Consider the following 21604-nt stretch of genomic DNA (forward strand, 5'->3'; position numbering starts at 1 on the left):
TGGTGCTCTGACGTTGTCATGGCAACGGCAAAACGTAATCTAGCAACTTCTAGCGACAAATCAAGGAGCCAATAGCGATTCTCACTGAGAAATAGTTGGCAACATTGAATGTCTCATCAAAGAGATCACATTTATTTTGGTAGACCGCAAAATAGAACTTCTACATTCAAGACAGGAGAAGTAAATTGTTTCAGTTGATGATAAAACACGTTTGTTTTAGTTACTTTTTTCTCAACTTGTTTCTATTACTTTCTAGCTCGACAAACTAGCTTACACAGAGTAGCTAGCTAGCTAGCCAGCTAGCTTTGAAGCCATTATTGCGGGGGGGTGGAGACAAGCACAAAGACAGGTGAAGCAGATCAGGATGTGACATAGACTGCTTTCAAGGTAAGGACACAAACATTTTGTCATTTGGGTGAACTTTAAAATAGGGCTAATTTCGCATAATCACCCAACCTTGAAGAATCAATATTCAGGTGGTTTATGCCTACTAGTTGAAGATCCTTACCGTCATATTACTCTACATAGACAAAATATGATGCGTTTATGAGTTGAGAGTCCCCCTACCATCTCTGCCTAGCATGTGCACAATACTAAACATTGTAAACAGCCTTTAATATCCAATGCTTATTTGTATGACTTATTTACAACTTTCCATGAATCGCTGCAAAAATACGTACTGTAGCCTCATATAATTAATTTTCAAAAGACACAAGGAGGCATGTTAGATTTCAAAAATTTGATTACACTGGCAAAATTGGGAAGAAGTGGAATAATAAAATAAGTGTGGGGAATAACAGTAGTGTTCTTGCTGACAAGCACAGTAATTACCCTATATTTTAGCTCATTGTTAAGAGTGAGAATTGTTCCACTGATCATACTAAATAAAGTAAATAGGTAATAAAAATCTGCCCTTACACCCTAACTAAATTATTTCTATGTATTGTCCCGCCTCTAGAATAAAACTTACAATTTTGGGTTCACAATGTTTGACTAAATTATTTTCATAGTTACAAATCAGGTCACTCTGCCAAACTTCCCTGCTAAAACATACCCTAAATCTGTCTGCTGCCTTTTCGTTGTCACAGCCTAAATGCCAATCACCAAACGAGGGGACAAATACAAGTGGGGATTAAATCGACTTTAGTACATGCTGTCAAAAGGTTGCATTCTGCAATAGGGACGGGAGTAACAGCAACCAAATTTTGTTGACAACATTATACATAAAACTGCGTTACTGTGCTACTCTTTTTACAGTTTTATAAACTCAGCGGAGAACGTTCTCTCTCTCCATTCAGCTCCACACTAATATTGAGGGGCGTATCTTTAAAACATGCATCCAATCCCCTTGCTCCCTTACATAACTAGACCAATCATATGCTTCAATGTGCCACGGTTCACAGTGCTGTGGCAAGACAGGACAATGATAGAGGTTCCGCATGTGATGTTAAATTGTAGGCGGAGACGCTCCAACTTCAAAACGATTTGGAGCACAGTTGAAAAGATAACGCACTGACTATACAATGGATTAATTAGAAAAATAAAAGCAGCACTTTTCAATGCGTGAGATATAAGAGGTGTGCCGTGAGAGCATGAGAAGAGGGTCAAATGCGTGAGAGTTGGCAACTCTGGGTTTGGATTTATCCCTGACCATAATACAATGGCTGCCATTTTCGACCATTCTGGAACTTTTAGGGTTTATGACATAGCCCTTCTAGTAATTTAGTAGGATCTCTGTGGCTGTTCCAGCCTCATTAGGGAGCTGTGACACTTCCGTGACACGTACATCCCCCCTTGTAAAGTCTGTGATCAACATCCGATGGGTAATGTGGGCAGAATAACTATATCAATATTTAAACAGGGGGTGGGGAGAGTTGATGGGATGGTGGGGTGCCTGGGGACAGGAACACACAGGAAGTAGAGGAGAATGTCGGAGAGAGTGAGATCTGAAAAGCTTGGTATTGTGAATGCTGGGTATCATGTATCACGTCTGCAAGTGGTGGTGAAGAGGAGGGAGAAGGGGATGAAGAAAGGTTTGGTAGAGAAATAAGGGAACAGGGTGGGTGGTTGTGGTAAGCTGGAATGCCAGGAAATATAGGCAGGAAGGACAGGAGGGATGCAAGTCCTCTGTTAGTTCCATGCCTGCTGCTTTAATGGAGGGTGGCATGAAAGACCAATGGACCAGAGGGAGAGAGGGAGGGAGCGGGGGAGATAAATAAAGAGAGAGAATATAGGAGACATTGTGGTTCAATTAGAGCCCCTGTTGAAGGAAGAGGCTAGGAGAGAGGGAACAGGGGAGAGAAGGATGAGAGACATGATAAGACATCTCGGTGTTAGGTTGTTTGGTGCCACATGGGGTTACTATAGGGGGTATATTGTGCGTATGTGGGCGTGTATGTGTGTTTGGAGTGTGTGTGTGCATGCATTGGTGTGTTTGTGTACACATGTACGCGTGTGTGAGTGTGCGTGGTCTCTCTCACTATACCGGTCTTGTTACTCTACATATTGCTAGTCAGTGACTAGTCTACTCGTCCTTTTAACAGCTGTAGCGTTATTGTCCCCAGTCAGTTTGATACAAGGTCAGTCAGAGGGCTGGGTTTTAATTAAAGCCCATTCAGTCACACATTACGATCAGCTGTAGCAGTTTATTACAGTCAGAGCTGCTCAGAGCTGTGTCTCTCTGAGCCTTCCTCTCTCGCTGTCATTTTTTTCTCTCTTTCTCTTTGTCTCTCTCTCTCTCTCTCTCTCTCTCTCTCTCTCTCTCTCTCTCTCTCTCTCTCTCTCTCTCTCTCTCTCTCTCTCTCTCTCTCTTTCCCTATCCTCTCCCCCATCTATTTCTCTTCCTCTCCTCTCTCCCTCCAAACCTCTCCTCTTTCTCTGTCTGGCTCTATATGTCTCTCACACCAGTGTCAGATCTAGCCTAGTGCTGAGAGCCATATAAATGACATAAAGATTACAGAGCCTAGAGATGACAGAGCTTAGATGTAACACATAGATATAATCTGTCATGCCATAGCTCAGTGGAGCCCATTGGAGAGCCTGTAGAAGCTAAGGACAGCCAGTAGACCTAGGAGAGCCAAGGGGACCATTCAGCCTCTCTCATCATCTCACTGTGTCATTTCATTAGATACACACCCTTCCACTGATATATCACACCCGTCCCAGGCTACGGTGGCAAGTAGCTTAGCGGTTAAGAGCGTTGGGCCAGTAACCGAATGGTTGCTGGTTCAAATCCCCGAGCCGGCAAGGTGGAACAATCTGTTGTTCTGCCCTTAAGCAAGGCAGTTAACCCCCCAACAACACCTGCTCCCCGGGCGCCGATGACATGGATGTCGATTAAGGCAGCCCCCCGCACCTCTCTGATTCAAAGGGGTTGGGTTAAATGTGGAAGACACATTTAGGTTAAATGCATTCAGTTGTGCAACTGACTATGTATCCCCTTTCCCTGTGTCCACCATGAGGGTAAAGGTGGTCGCATAAATCGGTTCGGTTGGAACCTAGCAGAACTCGGCGAAGCGAACGTCTGTACTCGCATACTCTCTAAAGACATTCGCTTGAAAAATTGAAAAAAACTGCAATATTACTGTTGTTTGTCCCTCTTGGCCCACTGTAGCAACAGCATAGCCAGAAACAATTCCTCAAAATAGTCTAAATGAATCAAAGATGTATCAGGAAATCTGTCATTCATTTTGACATTGTTGCCGAAGAGGTCTTAGTCTTAATCTAACTAAGATGTTTGGTGCAGTATTTCTCAACTGAAATGAACACTAGTCATCTCTCATTCAATGACAAGAAACACTTCATGTTCCCAGTCCTACTAGGTGTAGTACTGTTGACCAATCACCGGCGAAGGGGTCGTAGACTTCGGCTACCGAACATCGACTTGCCTCAACTGTTTAGACTGGGAAGCATACGTTAAGCTTAAGAGTATCTGTGAAATGTGTGTGTGCATGTGTGTGTGTTTGTGTATGTCTGTGTGTGTGTGCGTGTGCTGATAAATCAGACCCATCCCATTCTAATAGCTGAACAGGGAAGCTACACCCTTTGTTCCTTCACTAAAAGCTTATAAAAGGTTATAAACATCAACTGTCTTTCAGGTAGTTTGAAACCCTCCCAGACAACTCCAAGGATGTTCTGTACTGTATGTCCTGTTTGTCTCCTTTATGGATTCCATATGCTTGAATAAGTAAGTGCTTCATGTCTTTGTGACCAGTAGACCCAAGGACACAAGGATATGTATGTATTCCATCATTCTGATCTGTTGAAATCTGTCTGTATATTTGGCCTCAAGGTAACTATAACTTACTGCATACATCTAAACTGGACTGCTGGTTTTCTGTTCTACCTGATAAATATAATTGCACCCACCTGGTGTCCCAGGTCTAAATCAGTCCCTAATTAGAGGTGAACAATGAAAAAATGCAGTGGAACTGGCTTGGAGGTCCAGATTTGAATTTGAGGAGTTTATGTAGTTGTAAGAGTAAGCAGTAGTGCTATGATATTTATATGATATTGTGTGCAGTAACAGGGATGGTGATGTAAGAAGGTAGATTGGTGCTTTCTCTGCAGTTATATACAGTACAACGATATGCAGTGACAGGTAACAGTGATAGGAGACTTATGCTTAAGTTGTATGTAGTGACAGGCAGTAAAAAGGAACACCAAAAGGTAGTGGTGTTTACAGTCTACAGTCTACTGTATAGTATTGTCAGAAGGTAGTATTAGGTCTACTTACTCTACAGTTACCCAGCTCCTCTGCAGATAGAATTATGGTGCCACATTTCTTCCCAGCTATCCCCCTGTAGAAAACAGAGAAAGAAAGAGAGAGGAGAACACATGGTTAGGTTTAGCCAGGTGCAGGTGTAGTGTCTGTACAGCAGAGGTGCCAAGTTCCAGTCATCCAGGGCCAGAGTGTCTGGATGGGTTGCCACATATTGATCAGGGAAATGTCACCAGTTAGCTAGAGGTGGAACACACCTGGTTGTCCAGGTCAGAATGAGACTCTGACTTGCATGTACCAGAATCGGCACGGTACTCTCTGTCACTGTCCATGGTGCTGAACCCAACCAGAGCGCAGGGTTGACAGTTGCTGTCCGTGGAGCTGAATAGCGCTCTCCTCTCTACTTCTCTTTTTAAACACCATCTGCCACCCTTCAGCAGTGCCTGCTCCTGTTCTTTCCCTCCGTTTAGAAGACATAATAACTGGACAGATTAATGTTATGATCCATATGATTCGTTTTATTAATGCCCTCCAACGAGCGTGTTATGAATGTCATCATTCATCACCAGCCAAATATGGTAATATATAAAGAGAGAGAGAGAGAGAGAGAGAGAGAGAGAGAGAGAGAGAGAGAGAGAGAGAGAGAGAGAGAGAGAGAGAGAGAGAGAGAGAGAGAGAGAGAGAGAGAGAGAGAGAGGAACACGACAGGCAGAGAGGAGAGAGTAGGAGAGGAGGGGAGGGGAAACACCTGAGGCTGAGTGAAAAACACCTTTCTGACTTCTCACTCACTCTATCTCTCTCTCTCTCTCTGTCTTTCTCCCCATCCCCCCTCTTTCTCTACCCTCTAGCCTCTGACTGTGTGTATACGAGCCTCTGTACCAGCCCTCGTTAAAACCCATCATGGATCCTCTACCAGACACTACAGGCTGCTTCTGCAATACCCCATCATTCCTCTGACCTTTGTAATAACCCAGCCATGAGAGTTACAGCCGCCATTAAAGTGAGTTGTTAGTGTGTGCTGTTCATTATGCTCTAGAGGGAAGTGGTGTGTGTGTGTGTGTGTGTTTGCTGCGTCAGTGTGTGTATGTGTGCATGAGTGTGCATTGGTGTGTGTTTGTGTGTGTGTGATGGCCCCGTGTAGCTCAGTTGGTAGAGCATGGCGCTTGCAACGCCAGGGTTGTGGGTTTGATTCCCACGGGGGGCCAGTATGAAAATGTATGCACTCACTAACTGTAAGTCGCTCTGGATAAGAGCGTCTGCTAAATGACTAAAATGTAAATTGTAAATGTCTCTCTGTTTGACCAGGGGGTTTAATGACACCGGAGTGGGTGTCTGCTAATTGGCTCATTCATCAACGGACGTCTCTCTGTGTGTCACGAGAGGAGGTGGCTGTATCTTATTAATGTGACAGGACTGAGTATGGGTGGCAGGGCAGGTTTTGTGTGTGTGAGTGTGTGTTATTCCCCAATATATCCTTACCCATCTCTCTCTTTGTCTCAACGTCTCTCCCAACATCCCCTCCCTCCTAGATGGTGGAGGTAATGAGGCTGGTTGGAGGTGAAAAGGTCAGTGGTCCCTAAGAATCCTTTCAGAGCTACACTGCCAGGTCACTCAATGAGAGGAGAGGGTCAGGGAATGGATTTATTTATTCAATTAGTGCTCGATTCAGACTAAGGAAATGTACGCCTTTCCTATGCACTTCTCAGTGATTGGTATTCAGACTTACCTTATGTAGGTACGTAATGGGCTTTGCAGGCGTGATTCCCTTGCATGGGCTGAATAAATTGAATTCAACGCTGAAAATCCTCCCATTTGCTAGCAAAAATAGTTTCTTGTTGTGTTTTCATTCAATAGGGTTTTCAGTACATTTATCTAAAGCCATCCCTTTAAATTTGGTGTACCTTTAATTAAAATGTTCTCGACAGACTCGCTAGAATATAAGGAGAGAACAGTTCTGAATATTAGGGATCAATGAAAGAAAGCCATGTAAACCAGTGGAGGCTGCTGAAGGGAGGACGGCTAATAATAATGGCTGGAACGAAACAAATGGAGTGGTATCAAACACATGGAAATATTTGTTTGATGTATTTGATACCATTCCACTGATTCCGCTCCAGCCATTACCACGAGCCCGTCCTCCCCAATTAAGATGCCACAAACCTCCTGTGATGTAAGTACACACGTATTCATCTCCTTTTCAGCACCAATGGGTAGATTTTTAAATAGTCTGATCTTGTAGATTATTTCGGGTGAGGAAAGGATGTATGAATCATACATAAACAGGGTTGGAGTGCCTTTAAACACAAAATATATTGATTAATCAAAAATACAGTTGTTTGATTCATCCTGAAAGTTGCCATATTTAATTGTTCAAACCATGAAATATTGGAAGGTGAGAAAAGTGGACAATAGCCCTATAAATCTACCCTAATCCTCACTAATCGCGGAACTGTGATGACAATGGTCCAGTCATCGTGACTCGTGCGCCAGGCTCAAGGTTTAAACTGCTATGTATGGTCTGCGTTCCATAATGATTCAAATAGGCTACATGTCCCAAATGATTGCACAACTTGTAATACGTTAGCCTAATATAATCCACTATTGCTAGCGATCCTCAGGAACAACCGTATAGATGTGACAGAGGAAAGAAAGGTAAACGAAAGATGTAATGGAATGATGCAAAACGTAGGCTACAAATTAAAGAAACTAAAAGTCACTGCACAAGTGACAGTTATTATCATGTATGTGGGTATTACTGATGGTGGCTACCGATAGTGGCTAATATTTAATATGATGAAAATTGTTAAAATATATAAAGCACCAGTCAAAAGTTTGGGCACACCTACTCATTCAAGGGTTTTTCTTTATTTTTACTATTTTCTACATTGTAGAATAATAGTGAAGACATCAAAACTATGAAATAACACATATGGAATCATGTAGTAAGCAAAAAAGTGTTCAACAAATCAAAATATATTTGAGATTTGAGATTCTTCAAATAGCCACCCTTTGCCTTGCGTATCGCTGCAGAATGATGTGGTAGCCATGCTGGTTAAGTGTGCCTTGAATTCTAAATAAATCACAGACAGTGTCACCAGTAAAGCACCCCCACACCATCACACCTCCTCCTCCATGCTTTATGGTGGGAAATACACACGCGGCGATCATCCGTTCACCCACATTGCATCTCACAGACACATTTCCACCGGTCTAAAGTCCATTGCTCGTCTTTCTTGGCCCAAGCAGGTCTCTTTTTCTTATTGGTGTCCTTTAGTAGTGGTTTCTTTGCAGCAATTCGACCATGAAGGCCTGATTCACACAGTCTCCTCTGAATAGCTGTGTCGAAAAATCAAGCGGAGGTGGATAGTTTGAGTCTAATGGTTGATCGTTTTAGGGGAATATCCTCTGCAAAGGTAAATTGGGAAAAAAGTTGTGCTTTACAGATTGGAGAATGGTCTGGAGGGATCATGGCTTTGCCAGGGGGGCTGGAATGGTGTAAGGGAGGTTTTAAGTATCTTGGAGTGTACCTAGGAGATGAGGGGACAATGGAAAACAATTGGATTGATGTGGTTGAAATGGTGGAAGGGAGGATGAGGAGAATGAGTTGGTTGTTATCTCGTATGTAATATAGGGGGCGCACTATTATAGTTAACAATGTGATTGCCTCTGCACTGTGGCATCGGTTTTCAGTTTTAGAGCCACCATCTGGCCTTCTGGCTAAGATACAGGCGTATATTGTAGATTTATTTTGGGATAAATGTCATTGGGTTCCACAAAGTGTTTTGTATTTGTCAAAAGAGGAGGGGGGACAAGGTCTTGTACATCTTGCTAGTAGGGCTGCTGCTTTCCGGTTTCAGTTAATTCAAAGGTTGCTTTATGGACCGGAAAATGTGGTTTGGATAGGGGTGGCAGGTCTTGTATTACAGCAGGTTGGGGGATTAGGTTTAAAGAAGGCTTTATTTTTGGTTAATAGTAGCCAGATTTCTAGGGAGGGAGTACCTCCGTTTTACAGAGGCCTTCTTAGGGTGTGGAGCATAATGAAGGTGTCCAGACGCACTTCAGCGGAGTCAGTGCATTGGCAGTTGGAGGAACCTCTGGTGTATGGGGCAAGACTGGATTGTACAACTGCAGCTGTTCCACATTTCTCCAAGATTCTGGTGAAGGGCAAAATCATCACCTTTAAACAGTTAATGGCCATGGCTGGGCCCGCCTTAATGGATGTAAGACAGGTGGCTGAACATTTGGGGGTGAGGTCGGAAAGGATTGTCGGACAACTGCTGGGAAGCTGCAGGAAGGCTCTGTCAACAGAAGAGTGGGGTATGCTGAATAGTCACAAGAAGAAGGTACAAGATGAAAACGTCTCATTTCCAAGACTAGGGATTGCACCCAATATCCCAGAGTCAGAAAGAAAGGCGTTATTACTGGATTTGAGAGGGTTGGAAGAGGTGGGTTTGGATGAGGTGAATGGGAAAGACTTATATAGGGGGTGTGTCAAGGTATTGAATAAAGATACATTGAAAAATAGAAAAGACACTCCATGGAGGGTAAAATTGGGCATTGACGACAAGGTAAAGCCAGCATGGAGAGCACTGTACAAGCCACCGTTACAAAAGGGTACTGGTGATATGCAATGGAGGGTTTTGCATGGCATCATTGCAGTTAATGCTTTTGTATCTGTTATTAACTCAGATGTTGGAGATGGATGTCCCATTTGTAATATAAGAGAAACTATTTTTCACTCTTTTATGGAGTGTGAGAGGATAAAACCTCTCTTGGAAATGCTGGAGTCTTTGTTTAAAGCTGTAGGGGAGATTTTCAATAACACTTATTATTTTGGGGTTTCAATATAGTAAGCAACATAAAAGAAAATGTAAACTGTTAAATTTGATTTTGGGACAAGGTAAGATGTCAATTTTTCTGAGTAGGAAACATAAGATAGAAACGGGATATGGGCAGGATGTAAGATGTGTTTTTAAAGGATTAGTGAAAGCGAGAATAAAGTGGATTTTGAGTTCTTCTCGGCTGTAAAAGATCTCCCATGGTTTGAGGAGAAGTGATCTTACGAAGGAGCGGTTTGTTTTGTGGAGGAGGGGAAACTATTTTTTGTTGATGAAATGAGTTGAATGTATATATATATGTTAATTTTTTATTTTTATTTAGGAATGACATTTGTTGTTTCATTTCTGAAAAGTCAGTGTGCCATTATTTGTGTTAACACTCTCCCTCTCTAATACAATACAACACAATACAACTTCATGGTCCTTGGCCACCCTGGACAAAAGGCAGCTTGAGAAAGGTAAACACTCAGATAAGGTTAGAAAGACATCAGAAAACAGTTAACTGACTTGACATTTGAAAGGTTACATTTTGTTGCACTTTGTTGTGTGTGTGTTTGCCCACCTGCCTGTATACCCATGACTCCACGAGGACTGAGCAGCTGTATTTTATGAATATGTGATTTACACATTCTCACTCGAGCAACAAAACAAATCTTCAAGCAATCTGTCTCCTGCAGGATCTGAACGCTCCTTTCTATCTCTCCCTCTCCCTCTCGCTCTTCTCTCTCTCTCTGTGTGTGTGTGTGTGTGTGTGTGTGTGTGTGTGTGTGTGTGTGTGTGTGTGTGTGCGTGCGTGCGAAAGTAGATAATAGGAGACAGTTCGCATGTGGAGGAAACCAGGGAACTAGAGAATGGGAGATGATCGAATCAGATGCTATTCACGCCTCACCACAGACATACACTTCTGAATGAGAGACACAGAGTTCCACAACACCCCTGCAGATTAGCTGTGTACTGCCTTGATCAGATCTGATAAATGAATGCCAGCACTTCGAAGAGAGAGTGAGTTGAGGTCAATTCAAAGTCCTCAACTAGAGTTGGGGAAACTCAAAATAACAGTGGAGATTGCATTGGAGATGCGATGTTGTTCTGAACACGGATTCATTTCAAGGGAAAGTGTGTGTTTGTGTGGGTGTGTGTGTCTGTGTGCATGTCTCTGTGAGTGTGTGTGTGTGTTTGGGCTTGAGCATTCATGCGTGTCTGCATCTGTGTGTTTCGGGCGGAAGGCTTTTGTTCCATCATGTCATTATTGAGAACCTGCCGCGGCATCAAACCATTAAACCAAACCCACAGACGACCCAAAAGACCCAACGCAATAAACTGTGCTATTTGAACCCTGCAAGATGAGATGCGGAAGGAAGAGGCTCTCCCCACTGAAGCAAAGCGAGGACCACTGAAGAAGTGTACAGTGTTCCCACCACACCGCATCAAATAACTCATAACAGAGAAAGGCGGAGCGGCTATGTCCCCTTCATCTCCCTGCATGTGTAATAAAGCCATTAACACACAGCTTTAAAGCCTAGGGAGAAGACAGGGCAGGGGTTTGAAGACTGATATTAAAGTAGAGCACTATTAAAATGCAATTGGGAAATGGAGGGAGGGCAAAATGAGGTGTGGGTGCACATACACAACACACAAACACACACACTTACTCTCAGCGTTGATAAGCTTTAATTACCATACAATACTCTTAAGGGAGACAACAAAGAAACACAAACATAAAGAACCTCTGTGAATATGAAAACCTTAACATATTCCTCTGACTAGAGAGAGAACGGTAGAGACAAATCATTAACAAGCAGTGAAATATCATGGGGAAAAACACACCTGGGTAATTTGGACTTAATTTACAATTTTCAAAAGAAATATATTTTGGAAGGATTTTAGAAAGTACTATGAAAGTATTTGATTATTACATCATATTTCAACCACGGTATTGAAAAGACTGTGTTATATCTCCATACTCAGGTTAACACCCTACATCTCTGACAGCCTTTGAAGCTGTGCTGGGAAAGTCTTTGAGAGCAGAACATTTACTACACACAGCCTACATAACAAAACATGTTACAGAGACAAAGACTAACAAGTTGGATTGTACGAGTTCCTGTTTCGCAACTTGTTTTAATTGAAGAAAAAGCAAAAAAGTATTGGTTTGATTTAGTCAAGATTAAATCTAGACAGCACTATGCGTTAAACCATTACTCATACACACACCCACATACATTCAAGCAAGCACGCTCATTTAGGCTACATAGGCTACAAACAAACACACACACACACACGTACACACACAGCCAGGGCCGTGCACAGACCTTTTGGAGGGCAGGTGCTAAAAACCGCGGTCACAGACTAGTTGAGCAATTATGACTTTGATTATCTAGTTACATAAACACACAATAGATGGCCACATCTTAATGGCTAATTAAATGACACATATTTAACAGGAATTTAACGAAGCCTTGCAGGCAGTGGGTTCAGAACAATGACAAAAACGTTATGCACTTTAGAGACTGGAAGTGCAAAGGGGTATGTGCTCTGTGCCTGCATACACAAATATGGCGAAGGTGGATGCTGAGTTCGAATCAAGCAGCGCTTCGAGAAAAGTTTGTGAACATGAATGATCTGAATGGACAACAGTAGTAGAGAAAACTGGAACAAAAAGGAAATTGTCTCAAATTGGAGTGGAGGATACGTGTATGAATGATAATGAATCGCTTCTTGTTGGGATGCGTCTGTTGAGTAAGGATGCATATGTGGGAAAGCTGTTTGAGGTGTCAAATGGTGAAGTATGCGCTGGGAAAAGTGGAGTCTGTCAGAGTGACCAAAAGTGGTCTTATTTTGATTAATTGTATTTCTGAAGAGCAGAGGAAGATTGCAGTGGGCCTCAAAAGAATCCAAACAACAGAAGTTTTGTGTTTTGAACTTCGGAGTAGAGCACCCGTCAAAGGAGTCATCTCAGGGGTGACGACGGATGTTCAGGTTGAATACCTGAAGAGAATTCCTGCTGTGGTTGGTGCCCAGCGTCTGACCCGCTGGGTGAATGGAGAAAAAGAAGATCAAATACCTACCAGTGGCGGTTAGTGCTGTTTAAGATGAGGGAGGAAGATTTTTTTCATGAGCATGGCCTTATTTCTATTACAGGATATTGGATGACTGTCATTCATATTCCATTCACCCAGTTCAATGTAACAGCAATAGGTTTAGGCTACCTGATACTCAAATGTTCCCTATACCCATCATGAGGTTGCTATAACCTAGCCTATGAATGAAAGTTTACAACGTAGGTGCACACAGGTCGAGAGACAAATTTGAGGGGACAGATAGTGACACATGGACAGACAGTGACATTCAATACCGCCTTGCACACTCTTGCCTGCATCTAGCTGATATAGGGTGTAATCATTAGTCCAACAGTTGCAAACTAGACTTTCTATGGGACAAATTCAGGTATGTTTATCCCTGTTTTGTTCCGTTTAAGAAATGTTTTTGAACAGAATCAGCGGAATGAATACACCCCTGACCATGCGTAAACACAGTTCACTTTCATAGCAGCCACGTTGTATTCCTTCTAGTATCTATGCGCTCTCCTCCTCTCACCTCTTCCTTTCGCTTGTGGACTTCAATGCACAACACATCAGCTGTATGTGACCAGGCGAAAAAAACTTTCCAAGCCAAACCGCAACACACAGCCTTAGTTAAAAAAAGACAATCTCTCTCTATTTCTCTCTTGCTTCTCCTTCATTTTAGAATACATTAATTTGTTCAAAACTGTTCAACTATTGTCTTTCTCTCTCTTTGAGTCAACTACTCACCACATTTCATGCACTGCAGTGCTAGCTAGCTGTAATTTATGCTTCCAGTACTAGATTAATTATCTGATCATTTGATTGGGTGGACAACATGTCAGTTCATGCTGCAAGAGCTCTGATAGGTTGGAGGACATCCTCCGGAAGTTGTCATAATTACTGTGTAAGTCTATGGAAGGGGGTGAGAACCATGAGCCTCCTGGGTTTTGTAATGAAGTCAATGTATCCAGAGGACGCGGAAGTTAGCTGTCCTCCGTTTACACCATGGTGCTACCCTACAGAGTTCTGTTGAGGCTACTGTAGAATAGTGTGTTTTAATCAATTATTTGGTGACGTGATTATATTTAGTATAGTTTTATCTAAAAATGATAACTTTTTTAATGTTTTAACATGTATATTTCTATTAAATTCACTGAGGAGGATGGTCCTCCCCTTCCTCCTCTGAGGAGCCGCTACTGACACCTACGCATGTGAAACTTGGTTATGTAAGATACGCTGTAAGAGCTTTCGTCCCCAAACCATTGCAGTGTAAGAATTGGCCATGTTTCAAGTGTGTGCAGACGGACAGAGTATATTGAAGAACGGTGTGTAGAAGGACGACGGTGTTGCAATTGTTGAGGGGATCATGAGTTCCTGGAGTGCCCTGTAAGGGTGAAGGAGATTGAGGTGGCAAAATTTGGAGCGGTCAATAGAATGCAGAGGCAATTAAAATAAATGCTAGTGAAAATATGGTAGTGGACGCACCACAGCCTGTAGTAAATGTTTGCTGCCAGTCAAAATATATCCTGTGTGTTAAAAAGGTGGATTTTGTGGCATTCATTGCCACAGTTATAAACTGTACGGCACAAGTCTCAAAGAATTCTAAGAAACTCTACATTATTGTGGCTGTGGCAGAAACGTTTTTGGAACTTAAGGATTTTACATCTGAAGACTTGCAAGGGGATCATGTTTCCATCCTGCACAGTCTGTGCAGGATGGAAGCATTAAATAATGCGATCGCCAATATACCATAGAAGAAGAAGAAGAAATGCATGTCAGAGAGCGCATGTCATCAACTGCTGTCAAAGTGGTTTTGTCCGTATCGTTGTTTTGACAGGAGCCGAGGAGAAGGAAATGGCGGCGAGCAGTTTGAAAACAAAATGGGGAAGTTGAGAAAAAGCTGTGCTGAAATTCGACCATTTGGGTGTCAGTTCTGATGGTATGGAGCGGGAGGATGAGGGTTAAGGACCGGAATGGTCGGTAGTGGAAAGAAGCAGAAGAGAGATCATGGTACAGAAAGCAGTGGAGCATCTAGTAAAGAAAGCATAAAGAGGGCCAAGATAGGAAGCAATTACACTACCAGTCAAAAGTTTGGACACACCTACTCATTCAAGGGTTTTTCTTTATTTGTAAAATATTTCATAATGTAGAATAATAGTGAAGACATCAAAACTATGAAATAACACACATGGAATCATGTAGTAAACAAAAAAGTGTTAAACAAATCAAAATATATTTTATATTTGAGATTCTTCAAATAGCCACCTTTGCCTTGATGACAGCTTTGCACACTCTTGGCATTTTCTCAACCAGCTTCACCTGGAATGCATTTCCAACAGTCTTGAAGGAGTTCCCACATATGCTGAGCACTTGTTGGCTTCTTTTTCTTCTCTCTGCGGTCCAACTTATTCCAAACCATCTCAATTGGGTTGAAGTAGGAGGATTGTGGAGGCCAGGTCATCTGATGCAGCACTCCTTCACTCTCCTTCTTGGTAAAATTGCCCCTACAAAGCCTGGAGGTGTGTTTGGTCATTGTCCTGTTGAAAAACAAATGATAGCCCCACTAAGCCCAAACCAGATGGGATGGCGTATCACTGCAGAACGATGTGGTAGCCATTCTAGTTAAGTGTGCCTTGAATTCTAAATAAATCACAGACAGTGTCACCAGCAAAGCCCCCCCACACCATCACACCTCCTCCTCCATGCTTCATGGTGGGAACCACACATGTGGAGATCATCCGTTCACCTACTCTGCGTCTCACATAGACACAGCGGTTGGAACCAAAAATCTCAAATTTGGACTCATCAGACCAAAGGACACATTTCCATAGGTCTAATGTCCATTGCTCGTCTTTCTTGGCCCAAGCAGGTCTCGTCTTCTTATTAGTGTCCTTTAGTAGTGGTGTCTTTGCAGCAATTCGAACATGGCCTGATTCACACAGTCCCCTCTGAACAGTTGATGTTGAGATGTGTCTGTTACTTGAACTCTGTGAAGCATTTATTTGGGCTGCAATTTCGGAGGCTTGTAACTCTAATGAAATTATCCTCTGCAGCAGAGGTAACTCTGGGTCTTCCATTCCTGTGGCGGTCCTCATGAGAGCCAGTTTCATCATAGCGCTTGATGGTTTTTGCGACTGCACTTGAAGAAACGTTCAAAGGTCTTGAAATGTTCTGTGTTGACTGACCTTCATGTCTTAAATTAATGATGGACTGTCGTTTCTCTTTGCTTATTTGAGCTGTTCTTGCCATAATATGGACTTGGTCTTTTACCATATAGGGCTATCTTCTGTATTTTTTACATTTTAACATTTGACATTTTAGTAATTTAGCAGACTTATCACAACACAACTGATTGGCTCAAACGCATTGGGAAGGAAATCAATTCCACAAATTAACTTTTAAGAAGGCACACCTGTTAATTTAAATGCATTCCAGGTGACTACCTCATGAAGCTGGTTAAGAGAATGCCAAGAGTGTGCAAAGCTGTTATCAAGCCAAGGGTGGCTATTTGAAGAATCTCAAATATAAATATATTTTGATTTAACACTTTTTTGGTTACTACATGATTCCATATGTGTTATTTTATAGTCTTGATGTCTTCACTATTATTGTACAATGTAGAAAATAGAAAAAATAAAGAAAAACCCTTGAATGAATAGGTGTGTCCAAACTTTTGACTGGTACTGTACGTGTTTGAGTGGATGTGGTGATATATATGTATGTATTTCTTTTTTGTGTACTTTTACCCCTTTTTCGTGATATCCAATTGGTAGTTACAGTCTTGTCCCATCGCTGCAACTCCCCACTGCAATGTAGTGCCTCAGACCGCTGCGCCACTCGGGAGGCCCCAGTGGTGATAGTGTTTGATGAGACCACAGGACCTCACTTACACCCTATCCAACTAAATAATGCCGTAGAGAAAGAGGTAGGTGAAGTGAAATTAGCCTGGTTCATTGGAAATGGTAGATTGTTCATATTTTGTGGTAGCCAGGCTCAGCAAGAGTAGATTCTGAAAATAGAAAAGCTTAATGGGAAAAAGATTAAAAGCCATGTCCCTGGTGCATATGCTAGATTGAGGGGAGTCATCACTGGGGTCCCAATATCTATGTCCATAGACGATATTAAAGAAAATGTGAAGGGAGGAAGAGTGATTGAGGCCAAAAGGTTGATCAGTAGGAAAGAAGGTCAAAGAAGTGAAAGCCTATCAGTGCTACTGAGGTTTGAGAAAGTTATGCCTGGGAAAGTACAGATAGGATTCCTTAGCTTCAATGTCAGAGAATGTGTGCCAAAGAATGGGACATGTCGCTGTTCAATGCAAAGGAATGAAAAGATGTGCCAAGTGTGGAGGGGAACATGATTACGCTGAATGTGGGAGCAATGTGAAGGTTAAGTGTTGTAATTGTGGGGGGGAACATAGTGCAGCATTTGGTGGATGATGCCAGGTGCAGATACAGGCTAGAGAGGCTCAGAGATATAGAATGAGTCATGATGTATCGTATGCAGAGGCTGAAAGACAGATTGGTGAAACTACAGTGTGGAATGATGGAGCTTCCATGGCTGCTCCTGTACTAAGTGGACCTAATGTCGGGGCTGGTGTTTCTGCTGGTCCTGGCATGGTTTAGAGGCCTGTTCAGAAATCTTGCCCTCATGAATGTGCGGTGTCAAAGGACACTTTGATAAAGAATAAAGTTGACTTCATAGTTTTTATTGGTAAGGTTATCAATACGACTCGGGTTGTGGAAAGCAGAAATGCCAGGTTGAAGTTTATTGTGGAGACGGCAAAAGAGATATTGGGGGTAACAGATGTTACTGTTGAAATGTTTGTTGACAGCATGATATAGAAAAGTTTAATGTGGTAGGAGGGTTGGGGAGGGGATGTCATGAATGTCCTGGGAGGATCCAAATGGGCAGATCAAGTTTGCAGGGAGAGCTTCCTCCAGACCCCTTCCCACCCGCAGAGGGGGGAGGAGGGTACTGTGGGGTTTTGACACCACACGGCCTGTCGTAAATTTAAGGAGAAGGAGACTCTCTCTCCCCCTCCAGTATTAACGAAAGGAATGTCTTTGTTAGCAGACTTTTCCCGCCGAAACTCTAACACGTTCAAAAAGTGAATACTGGAAAAATATTTCTAACAGAAGAACGTGGGGAATGGTCAGAGGAGGTCTATAGACCAATAATGCCAATTGGGTTCTTATTTTGTGATGTCATTAAACATGCTATGGAGGAAATACTGTAACTTGGAAAGTATGTCCACTACATGTAAGAGGTTTCATCCGATGCGTTGTGCACACTGATGCCAACTTAGCAATTTTGTTGCTAGATTTAGCAACTTTTCAGACTACCCTGGCAACTTGTTTTTCAAACAGCACCTAGCAACAATTTTAGCTACTTTTAAACATTTATTTGGAACTTTTAGCAACTTTTGAAAAGTGACTCAAATGCATTTTCTCTCTAAATGACACATAAACGATTTTCTCTGTCACACACTCAGTCACAGCGCAGGTGCCTGGCTGCAAATGTGCATTGTGAGTGACGTCAGCAGCAGGCGCTCAGCTCGTGCACAGGCAGCAGCAGGCCAGCCAAGCAGCACAACAACCTGGAGAGAGCTGGAGAGAGATGCCTAGCGCACACATCATTATTTGAGTTTAAGTTTCTTGTTCAATAAGATAGCATATATACCTTGTTGTTAGCTTGTACCTATAATTGTTGATCAGTTAGGTAGCATGTTAACTAACTACCAATACAGTGTTTAAAACTATAATTGTTCAGAATGTGTAGGTTTAGTAGTTTAATTGTTCAATACTGTGTAATGTGTAATTGTACAATAATTCAATTTGTTGTGTTTAAAAATATAAATATCTGATCATATCAAATGTTTTGTGTTTATATTACTTTTACAAATAAAAATATGTAATAATAAGCAAACAAATCTAAACGAACAAATGTCGTCGAGATGGCCAGTCAATTTAAGTAACGTTATTGTTTATTCCACATAATGACGCAGTTTTACGTTATTACGTAATGACGTCCTCACGCAATGACATCACAACGTAATTTAGAAACTTTTAGCAACAAATCGACCTGCCTCTAGCAACTTCCCCTGAAAATTAGTTGGCAACACTGGTTGTGCATGACATATGAAAAAGGATTAAAGTATTTCTGTTAAGATAGGAATGGGATTTTAGGAGCAAAAAGAGATAGTGGTTTTATATCAACTTTGCTCAGTAAGTAGCCACGCCCCGAATGAGGTCAGAGAGCGTGTCAGGCTGACAGAACTGCCCCTTTCGATCAGAGTGCATAAAGGCTTGGTAAATAAATTAACCTTTAGACCACCAGAAAGACGTGAAGCAGCCGCTACACGTAAAAAATTGTTGGAACATATCAGACCAGAAAGACATCGAGCTGCAGCTCACGTTCAAAGTGGTTAGAACCCTGAATCTCAACACGAGGTAGAGAAGAAAACTCCTCTCCCGGACAATCACTGGTACGGCTAATTAGCTGTCCTAAGTACCGTATCTAGAAAAGTGAATTTAAGTGGGACCATTCTACTACTCTTTTCAAACCATCCTATTACGCTACTCTCATCACTCCACTGGGGACCATCGACACGGCTGGCTAGCCTATCTTCAATGACGCAACTTCAAGAGCGATGGGAAGACAAATATATTCTGTAGTTCTGTTCAGGACTACATGACAAAAATTGGAGACCCGACAACTAAGAAGAAGGACATTGTGACCCCTTGTGGACAACCAGAGCCTTATAAGCGTGCCGCGGAAAGGCCCAACCAACTCCCTTCCCAGGGCGGCCCAGTTCTGAACACTACACGGCAGCATCTCACGTAAATACATTCATGATTTCTTACTCCAAGTGGGCGGTGGTTTGTGTGCAAAGTATATGATTACTGTGAGAATTGTTTCCAAATGTATGAAGGTGTTGTGCCTCTGTCTCATGTTGTTGTCAGTCCGCTAGGGACATGTTGTTAATGTATTAAGTGTGTATGTTATCCTGTGTTACCATTTAGTTAGCTAGTAAATAAATACTTAAACCAATTTTGCGTAGTATTGAATCATAAGTAAGGCTGGGGTTTTTGCAGATGCAAGGAGGTTACGACGTTCAGAATGATGATATGATAAGAGGTTATGATTAATAAGTTGACTGTTTATCGATGTGATAGGTATAGACCTTCGGGAGATGGTAACTCTTTAAAGAACTGCTCTCATGGTGCCCCAAATCCTAATGAGTTAATTGTTACATTATTAATTTAATTGGGTAACAATTAAACATAGTTAATTAGAGAAATAACTTTCATCAGATTAATGTTAAAAGTCACGTCACGACAGGGTTTTGGGGAGAGGGGGAGGGTGTGGTAGAAGTTATTGGACAGATCATGATTGATCGTACATTCCAGCACAGTAGGTGGCGGCATGTACTTAAACGATTGTTTGCGGACTGCCATGATATCATAGAAGAAGAAGAAGAAGAAGAAGTTAATGTCAGAGTAGGAGTTTGAAGTGGAGGGAGTACAGGGCTTAACAAGTCTCTTGAGGAGGCTAAAAATAGATTTAGGCTTGGAAAAGTTGAATATTTTCAGAAGGAGTCGGGTAATTGGTTAAGGGAGGAGGATTGGAGGGAAAGAGAAAGGAGGTTGAAAAGACTGAGGGAGGCAGAGGATGGGTTTGAATCTCTAGAAGATAACAAGGGAGAGGCCATGTCGAGGAAGATTGGCGTCAAGTTCAAACAGAGTGAGCCGGACGCCAGTTCGAGTTCTGGAGGTAAAATGGAAGGGGTAGAAGGTGTTGTGAGGAGCTCAGAGCCCGAGCCTTGCATTGATGGACATGGATATGATAAATATAAGTTTGTCTAGTGGGAGTGAGATTTTTGAAGAGGGTGGAACCAGGCCTTTTGGCTGATCCATGGGTGGTTTCAGGCTGGGTGGAAAAGATGGTTGGTGCTGTTGAGTTGGTGAAGGTAACCCAAAGTGGGCTTGTGATGTTTGTTTTTCAGATCAGAGGGAGCAGGCGCTCCGTGCGACGCTACTTGGGGAAAGACTTGTATCTTGCTTTGGGCTTAGGTACAGGGCACCATTGAAGGGAGTGATTTCTGGGGTAGTGTTAAGTGTGGAGGTGGAGCAATTTAAGTTGAAGATTCCTGGAGTTTGTGATGCCTACCGTTTGGTGCACCACAGATCTGTTGGGGATCGTGGTGAAACAGAGGTGTCACAGTCTGTTCTTTTGAGCTTTGATTCAGAGTATTTTCCTGACAAAGTAATGTTAGGGTATATGAGTTATGCTGTTAGAGCTTTTGTGCCGAATACACTGTGGTGTTATAGGTGTCACGTTTATGAGCATGTCGCAGCAGTGTGTAGTAGGGAGATTTCAAGGTGTGGGAAGTGTGCAGGAGGACTTGGGACAGAGGAATGTGTAGTTTCGGTGGAAAAGTTGTGTGTGTCAACTGTAGGGGTTCATATGTTGCTGGGGATCGGAGGTGTCCGGTGCGAGAGAGGCAGGTTTTAATATATTTTAATATATTAAAAGTATACTAAAGTATACTTAAATATACTACAAATTCAAATAATATACTTTTAATACAATATGTATTTTTCTAGTATATATAAATATAATATTATTACACTTCAACACACTTATTAAAAGTGTACCTTATATTAATAGTTTTTTCAGTCTTTTAGTATACTATAAATATGCTATAATCACACTTCAATACAACTATTAAAAGTGTACTTTAAATTAATTGTTTTTAGGTATTTAAGGATACTATATGTTCACTGTCATTAAACTTAAACACACTCATTAAAACTGTACTTCAATTTCAAATGCTTTAACTGTAATTTTATATATTAATTCAAAATACAATTGGAGTTGTTTTTAAGTTGAAGCATTTATTTATTTTTATGAAACTCTGCTTGTGAGTGATCAAGTACACTATAAGTGCCTTGCAAAAGTATTCATACCCCTTGTATTTC

At 41.9% G+C, this 21604-nt stretch overlaps 1 protein-coding gene across 2 annotated transcripts in view; it reads right to left on the minus strand.

Moving 5' to 3' along the window:
• LOC121578330 (copine-5) overlaps nucleotides 1-21604 on the minus strand; it is a 290164-nt gene that overhangs the window by 97428 nt on the left and 171132 nt on the right. For both annotated transcript variants that reach the window (XM_045223995.1, XM_041892641.2), the window contains one exon: nucleotides 4736-4799. In XM_045223995.1, coding sequence (XP_045079930.1) covers nucleotides 4736-4799 — 64 coding nt within the window. The remainder of the gene's footprint in view (nucleotides 1-4735; nucleotides 4800-21604) is intronic.

Source organism: Coregonus clupeaformis, chromosome 12 (assembly GCF_020615455.1).
Source record: "Coregonus clupeaformis isolate EN_2021a chromosome 12, ASM2061545v1, whole genome shotgun sequence".
Classification (NCBI taxonomy): domain Eukaryota; kingdom Metazoa; phylum Chordata; class Actinopteri; order Salmoniformes; family Salmonidae; genus Coregonus; species Coregonus clupeaformis.